The sequence below is a fragment of the Rhinopithecus bieti genome, unplaced genomic scaffold (assembly GCF_001698545.2).
Source record: "Rhinopithecus bieti isolate Rb0 unplaced genomic scaffold, ASM169854v2 scaffold_12478, whole genome shotgun sequence".
Lineage (NCBI taxonomy): Eukaryota > Metazoa > Chordata > Mammalia > Primates > Cercopithecidae > Rhinopithecus > Rhinopithecus bieti.
In genome coordinates this window covers 175973-184123 of record NW_016807367.1, presented here as the reverse complement: position 1 = coordinate 184123, position 8151 = coordinate 175973, and the positions used below count along the sequence as shown (strand labels likewise).

At 48.7% G+C, this 8151-nt stretch overlaps 1 protein-coding gene across 2 annotated transcripts; it reads left to right on the top strand.

Annotated features, from left to right (window-relative positions):
* Window positions 1-3984: 3984 nt before the first annotated feature.
* POU4F2 (POU class 4 homeobox 2) lies at window positions 3985-7570 on the top strand. 2 transcript variants are annotated; one of them, XM_017881489.1, is made up of 3 exons: window positions 4235-4331; window positions 4473-4509; window positions 4953-5904. In XM_017881489.1, the coding sequence occupies exons 1-3, from the start codon at window positions 4235-4237 to the stop codon at window positions 5902-5904; spliced, it is 1086 nt and encodes a 361-aa protein (XP_017736978.1). The 2 variants fall into 2 exon arrangements, with proteins under 2 accessions (XP_017736977.1, XP_017736978.1); XM_017881488.1 differs by having other exon boundaries at window positions 3985-4513; window positions 4963-7570.
* The last annotated feature ends 581 nt before the right edge of the window (window positions 7571-8151 follow it).

The window sequence follows — 8151 nt, the reverse complement described above, 5'->3', positions numbered from 1 at the left end:
GAAGCAGGTTTCAAATTTTGGGTCATTTGCCTCCACCCCTTGGGTTTATTGCTAACTTCCCAATTGTTTAGATAGCTCGTGCTAACGGCGGGGCTGGAGTCTTTTTTCCTTGGAGAGAGGCTTCCACACTCACTGGAGCACTTCGCAGCAATGCCTCTGGGCAAAACCGAAATGGGTTTTATTGATATCACCGCAACGACGTTGGTATTCTGGACACTCCTGAAAGGAGAGACTGCAAGATTGCAAGTCCTGGTTGATGAAGGAACAATTGCTTTTTCCCTCTAATGCAACACAATCACTGTTCATTTTTCACTTTGAGTGGGAAATGGAGAAGTATAACTCTATGACTTGACTTTTAAAAAATGTATGTGTTTTCTAGGAGGAAGGAAATCCAGGTAAATAAACTCTTGAATTGCTCTATGACCACATATTAATTTACTTCAACTTGATAATTTGAAAACGCAGCCTTCCTTTTTTTTCTTGTCTGGAATTAGGGATATCACTGAGAAATATTAGAGAGATAAAAAAGTTATGTTAAACATTTTTAAAAATGATTTATGAATTTCAGTTACCAGGAAAATATTCTCATGGGAGTTTTCTTGCTTAAAATAGTTTTGGTCAATAAATTCCATATCAAACAAAGTTTGTCCAGTCATGTCAACAGTGTCCCTCTCTATTTCATGAATTTATTACGGTACCTTATTTACCATATGAAGTGGTGACAAGTGTTTAGCATTTTGGAGATCAGTTGTCAGTTACTATTAAAATCAAGATTAATTCATATTAACGATATGCATTTCTCAATACTCCCAGGTGACAACATACATTAAAACAACTATTGCAAGTAATTAAGCTCAATGAAGGGGGAGGGGACAGAGAGAGGTTCAAAATACCCCAAATATTTGATTTTCAATTCAAGTTCAGCAGACTGTTGCCACAATAATGCTTGGGAAACTCCTCAGGGTTGCTTTTTACTTTACATCTAATTAGGTACCTAATGAAAGAGAAGAATTTTTTCCCCATGTGGTTTTTCTCCTTGATTTTCTTGTGCCTTTTTTTTAAACACATAAACACACTATTTAGGAGTGGCCATACCCAAAAGTTTCTCATGTGATTCACTTGCTGTAATAATCTAGGGAAATTAGAAAGAAGAGGATGTTTGTCTTCTGGTTATTTTCTATCTTCACTCTCACTTTGGCCCTTTGGCCTTTATCAAGTATCTATAGAAAACACACCCAAAATATTTTTATGGATTTTTTATTAGGCTTTAAAGATGCTCAACAGTTAATACTAATTAGACCATCCAAAGCCTTTTGAAGATTAAGCAAATTGGACAATCCTTATTAATTAGAACATAATTTGAAGTTTGAAATTATATCACTGATGAAGTAGTCTAATTAGTATGACGAGATGTTACTGGACTAGTGAGACATAGTGCCGGTAGAGTTTGGCATGAACCTCTTCACGGCTTGCAGGAAATCCTCCCTCCTATACCGACATTAATAAAAGATTTCTATAGACTTCATCCTTTCCACGATGACATACAATTTATAGTACACACAATGCATTAGCTCATAGTACTGCTCAATTTTTTCACTATTATGAAAACTAATAAATTCGTCAAGCTGAATTAAGCATACAAATCAGATGAGGCATAGCAGATTACACAGTGAAGCGCGGTGTCTCCCGAGCCTAAATGAAATTTCAATCTAATAATTCCTTCCTGGCCCAGTCATAATTTGTTTAGAGATGTTGTTCTACTTCTTTCAAAGCGCTATTCGCACTATAATTAAATGATACTCAAGCTTTTAACTTTGATTTATTTCATTTCTTGAAGCTTGAGACAGTGAGAGCTGTACAATGTCATTTTTTTTGTTTCCTTGAAAATTGCTCTGGCTGTTGTTGAGGCAGAAATTAAACACCTAAGCACTTACTTGAACTGTCCGGCACAAGCCACATTCATTCACTTCAACACTCCCCTCTCCCTGCCCCATGTCCAGGTTTATCTGCGCTCACACCCGGGAACACTGCTGCTAGGAATCCCCTTCGGCTACTATTTATTATTTTCCCCCACACAGGGGAAGAGAAAGGCAAGCCCGGGAGGATCCAGGGAAAGCGGAAGGGAATTAAGGACCATGGACAGAGCCCATCGCGCGCTCGTTGCTGCCGCCTTCCCCAGCACTCTGGCGACTCCTGAGGACAGTGGTCCCATCTTGAGCCCGCTATTCTGCCCGGTTGAGGTCAAGGGTGGAGAGGCGGTCCCCGCCTCTCCACCGCCACTTCCGGGAGCTGACCACCCGCGGGTTCCCCTTTTCCACTCTCCTTCCCACTCTGTTTTTGTCCCAGCGCTCGCCAGTGCCTCTCAGGCCTGCCGCCTGCTCTCGCACCTGCTCGCCTTCCCCAGGCGCCCAGTGCCTGCACCTGCTCCCGGTCAACCCCGGTCCGGATTGGGCCACCCGCGGGTTCCTGCGTTGGGGTCGGGGGGCCTTCTCACCCTCGCCTGCACCCTGCTCCTTCCGCTCTCTAGGGAGGTGACAGAAGCCCCCAACACCGCAGGAAGTAGAGAGAACATGGGATCCAGAAGGAGAGGGAGGAAGCAGTGTGTGTGTGTGTGTGCGTGTGTGTGTGTGTGTGTGTGTGTGTGTGTGTGTGTCAGAGAGAGAGAGGGGTTATCTCCTTTTGCAACTGGAACTAAGAGTGTGTGTCTCTAGGAAAAGTGGTCTGCACTTGGACTGGGACAGAAGTGGGAGTGAAGTGTCAGCTAAAAATAGGCTCCGGACGGAGAGGCTGTGGAAATGAAGATAAGTGGGGCTTGTGCCAGCCCCCGAGGGTGTTTGTGTGTGTGAGTGTGTGTGTGTTTGTGTTGTGGGGTGTATTCAGCAGCACATGCGCTATGTAATTTCTGACCTTCCCTCTCCCTCTGTCAGTTGCCCCTTCTTCCTTTGATTGTGGCTAATGAAGAATAATAAATCCAGGGGCAGGGTTTGCCAGTGGATCCTTCCAAGACTCAACTCACACTGTACTGGATACAGGGAGGAGGAGGAGAAAAGGGGGGCAAGAGGAGCGTGTGTGTGCCTGTGTGTATGTGTGTGTGTGTGTGTATGTGTTGTGTGGGGGGGTGACACGGGGGAGGGAGGAGTCGCATGCGCACAGACGACCCGAGCCTGCTCCGCGGCTGTCCAATCCGCTGAGAGCTGCGAGAAATCGAGTGAGAGAAAGCCCTGCAGCCCCTCCGACCCCATGTCTCTTTGGCACCAGGCACCCGCCAGGCCGTGGGGGGCTCGTAACAGAGCGCCAACCTCCGCTCGTATTGGGGCGGGAGCTCAGAGCGGCGCGCAGGACCAGGGTTGGCCGCAGCTTCTGTGTTCTCAGCGGTGGCCAGGAACCTGGGATCAGGGTCACCTGAGCAGACGGGGTGGGGGAGGGCCGAGTGGGGTTGGAAGCCTGGAACTTAGTGGTAAGCAGGAGGCGTGGGAGGAGGCAGCCAGGTAAGAGGCACTCCCAGTAGTCCAGGGAAAACCCTACCCAACGCTGGCTTGGGCCGCAACTTTATTTGGGAGTTTCTTTTTCCGGTGAGACAGAGACCCGGCAGAAGCAGCGGGAGGGGCTGGAGGCTGGTCCTTAGGTAGGCACTGCCTGGCGACTGGAGCGCGGACCTGGCCACTTGGGTGGGGTCGAGTGGGGGCGCGATTGTGAGTAGCAATCGCGGGACGCTGCGAAGGGGCGGCGGCAACAGAGCGCCGGCGGGTGCAGAGAAGGGGCGGCGGAGGGCGCGGTGGGCGAGCGCCAGGCGAGTGCGGGGAGAGCAGAAAGGACTCAAGCCTGAGGGGAGTAGAGAGGGAGAAGGGGCAACGCGAGAAACCTAGCAGGAGCCGGCGTTTCCTGGTGAGGGAGGGTGGAGGCGCGCGGGAGAGTGGGAGGGCGGGGCGCGGGGTTGGCGCCGGGAGAGAGGAGTATAACTCGCCGGCCGCGAGGAGCCGGGGCAGTTTCGGGCGCCGAGGTCTGCAGCCGGCGGCAAGCGGAGTCAGGCAACGGTTCAGACTGACAGCAGAGGCGGCGAAGTAGTGCATAGCCGAGACCAGGGGTGCGGAGCCCGGAGGCGGCGGAGGGTGAGCGCAACTTCGCACGGCCCTTCCCAGCTCCAGCCCGGGCCCAGCACTTCTCGGAGGGTCCCGGCAGCCGGGGCCAGGGAGTGCCTCTACGGACGAGCGCCCCGGCGGGCGGGAAGATGATGATGATGTCCCTGAACAGCAAGCAGGCGTTTAGCATGCCGCACGGCGGCAGCCTGCACGTGGAGCCCAAGTACTCGGCACTGCACAGCACCTCGCCGGGCTCCACGGCTCCCACTGCGCCCTCGGCCAGCTCCCCTAGCAGCTCGAGCAACGCTGGTGGCGGTGGAGGCGGCGGCGGCGGCGGCGGAGGCCGGAGCAGCAGCTCCAGCAGCAGTGGCAGCGGCGGTAGCGGCGGCGGAGGCTCGGAGGCTATGCGAAGAGCCTGTCTTCCAACCCCACCGGTGCGTATTTCTGCATAATCACCGCTTAAAGGCACATTTTGACAGCCCCCTTTATCTGCTTGATGTTTTTTTCATGTCTGCACAGCAAATCACCCCACACCTCCAACCAATTTTCCCCCCTCTCTCTCTTAAGTATTCAGTGGGTCTTGCCTTTCATATTAATTTTTATGACCTGGGATGTTGCCTGTGCGCGTGTTGTGTTGTGTTGTGTTTCGTTGTGTCTACAGGCTCACTTTCCTCCTCCTCCTGCACTCCCGGCTTCTTTCGGTGGCTTCTCTCTTTTTCTCTTCGCTTCCTGGTTTCAGGATTATTGTTATTATTATTATTATTTTAACGATCTGGGAATGTTGTAGGCGCGGCGGCGTGTCGAGCCCTGGGCCTGGGCTTCCGGAGAGAGAGCGTACAATTCCCTGCTGAGCGTAATGTGTGCCTTCTACTTGCAATTGCAGAGCAATATATTCGGTGGGCTGGATGAGAGTCTGCTGGCCCGCGCCGAGGCTCTGGCAGCCGTGGACATCGTCTCCCAGAGCAAGAGCCACCACCACCATCCGCCCCACCACAGCCCCTTCAAACCGGACGCCACCTACCACACTATGAACACCATCCCGTGCACGTCGGCCGCCTCTTCTTCGTCGGTGCCCATCTCGCACCCTTCCGCGCTGGCAGGCACGCACCACCACCACCACCATCACCACCACCACCATCACCAACCGCACCAGGCGCTGGAGGGCGAGCTGCTGGAGCACCTGAGTCCCGGGCTGGCCCTGGGTGCTATGGCAGGCCCGGACGGCGCTGTGGTGTCCACGCCGACTCACGCGCCGCACATGGCCACCATGAACCCCATGCACCAAGCAGCGCTCAGCATGGCCCACGCGCACGGGCTGCCATCGCACATGGGCTGCATGAGCGACGTGGACGCCGACCCGCGGGACCTGGAGGCATTCGCCGAGCGCTTCAAGCAGCGACGCATCAAGCTGGGGGTGACCCAGGCAGATGTGGGCTCCGCGCTGGCCAACCTCAAGATCCCCGGCGTGGGCTCGCTTAGCCAGAGCACCATCTGCAGGTTCGAGTCCCTCACACTGTCGCACAATAACATGATCGCGCTCAAACCCATCCTGCAGGCATGGCTCGAGGAGGCCGAAAAGTCCCACCGCGAGAAGCTCACCAAGCCTGAGCTCTTCAATGGCGCGGAGAAGAAGCGCAAGCGCACGTCCATCGCTGCGCCAGAGAAGCGCTCGCTCGAAGCCTACTTTGCCATTCAGCCTCGGCCCTCCTCTGAAAAGATCGCCGCCATCGCGGAGAAGCTGGACCTGAAGAAAAACGTGGTGCGCGTCTGGTTCTGCAACCAGAGGCAGAAACAGAAAAGAATGAAATATTCCGCCGGCATTTAGAAGACTCTTGGCCTCTCCAGAGACGCCCCTCTCTTCGTCCCCCCTTTTCTCACCTTCTCTCTCCTGCCTCTTTTCACTTTTGGCGACCAGAAACAATTCCAGTAAATGTGAATCTCGACAAATCGAGGACTGAAGAGGGAGCGGCGAACAAGCGAACAACTGAGCCCAAGCCGGTGAGAATGTGAGACAGTTTCTCAAAGGAAAGAATAACAAAAGATGGCATTTGTCTGTTGTAGCAAAGTTGTCCCTTTGAACCCCACCTCGGATCCTTCAGAGGAAATGTGGAGATGGCTGTTTGCAGGAAAGCAGAGGAGACAGCCTTTAAAAAGTCCACAAGAATGATCAAGTAAGATTTGTTTTTATTCTTACAGACATCACCCCTGTTCAAGTTTAAAAGTACACTTTGCAACTATTTTTCAGAAATAGAAATTGATTCAGGACTAAAACTTTAAACTAGAGTTGATGCTTAATGTGATAGAGACATCTCTAAAGTATTTTGAATTTTAAAAAAAGATGGCAGATTTTCTGCATTTACACTGTATATTATATATATATTTTATTGTGGTTCTTACCCCTTTTCCTTCTCTGAAGTGTTAATGCTGAAGAAAAGAGTTGCGCCTGCTGTGTCCACTGATCTTGAAAGCTATTATTGCTTATTGCAGAACAACCCGCTCTGTAAATTATTAATTTATCTCTCTAGCAACTTAATTTTGTGCACATTCTAATTAATTAAACTTCTTTCATCTAAAATAAGTGGGGGAAATGTATAGCTAGTAACATTCAAAAAATTTTGTTTGATGAGTTTACCGAATTTTTACAGCTTTCCTCCTATACTGTGTTCCTTTTGACCCATTTGTATATTCTCACTTGAATGAAGCTTGTTTTTTTCTTTGTTTTTACTGGTAGTGTTCTGATTTGTGAGTAGACACTCAGTAATGGATGTCTTAATCGTGTAGACCTGATTCACTGTCTGAAGTATTGTTTACTTCGTTACATATTTAATGGGGATTCCCACATTGTCCCCATGACACATGAGCGCTCTCACCCTTACACACACACACACACACTCACACACCTCTAACAGAAGGGAAGAAGCAGTTGGAAGCATGACTGATGCACCATTTTCTAGCTTTAGGTGCATTTGCCACTTGGTGTTTGCCCTTCAGATTTTAAGATTTCACCAAGGTATTTCAGTCTTCCAGTTTTCAATTGCTTTGTTGGCTACATGTTAACATTTATAGGAATCCTTCAGTTTTCCTTTTGGAGGTTTGTTTGTAGAAAACTAATTTGAACTATAAGAAAGACAGTGCACTGCTTGTAAATTCACATTGTTTGGAAAAATTCTTTTGGAACAAAAAATGAGGTACGTGATAACTGGTACCTTATCTACTGTAAATATTTCATTAAAAATGATGCACACATAGATATATTCTTACAAATTTTGCTGTATTGCTGTTCCATTTGAGGCTCTCCAAAGTCTTGAGTTCTGTATATGGCCTGGTTTCTTGTTTTTATTAATAGATGGTTTATTTACTATGGTAATGTATTAATTTATTTTTGGTGTTGTTCGATTGTCTTTCATTGAAGAGATAATTTTAATGTTTTATTGGGAACGTATGCTGCTTTTTCATTAAAATATGTTATTAAAATTAAATGGCTTTTAAAATGTGATGTTGTTTTAATCATTTATGTGGGAAGTGTTTTGGTGGGAGACTTTTTAAAAGGAGAAAGCACATTTTGATGATTTATTAGGTAGTGAATGTTATGAAAGTATAGCTTGGACTTAGTAGGGGCTGTTTCTCTGGTAAAGTATTAAAGAACAAGGTTTATAACAGCCTTTTAATAGTGAGATCTCATCTCACAGTATACTTCACTTTTCTGCCCAGAAGAAATTACGATATTTGGCTCCAAATATCTCCCTTGGAGTTCTTCCTTCAGACTTGCAATAATTCTGCAGAAAGAATCTTTATAAGCAGAGATATTGGATGGAAACAATTTCATGCATTCCCTCCCATCTCTCAGGAGTAAAAGTAAGAAAGGAACTCAGCTTACTTTTTAGCAGCTCTAGGAGACTGGGTGTGGCAAGAGCCAAGGCCTGGTTGGAGGAGTACAGCACCCTGGTTGAGGCCCAGAAACGAGCCCACCATAGCCTTCAGTTTGGTCACCACCACTGGAAAGCAATGAACCCAGACAGAGCAGGAAGCACCTGAGTTGCTGGCTTAGGAAGTAAAGTCTCTCTTCTCTCTC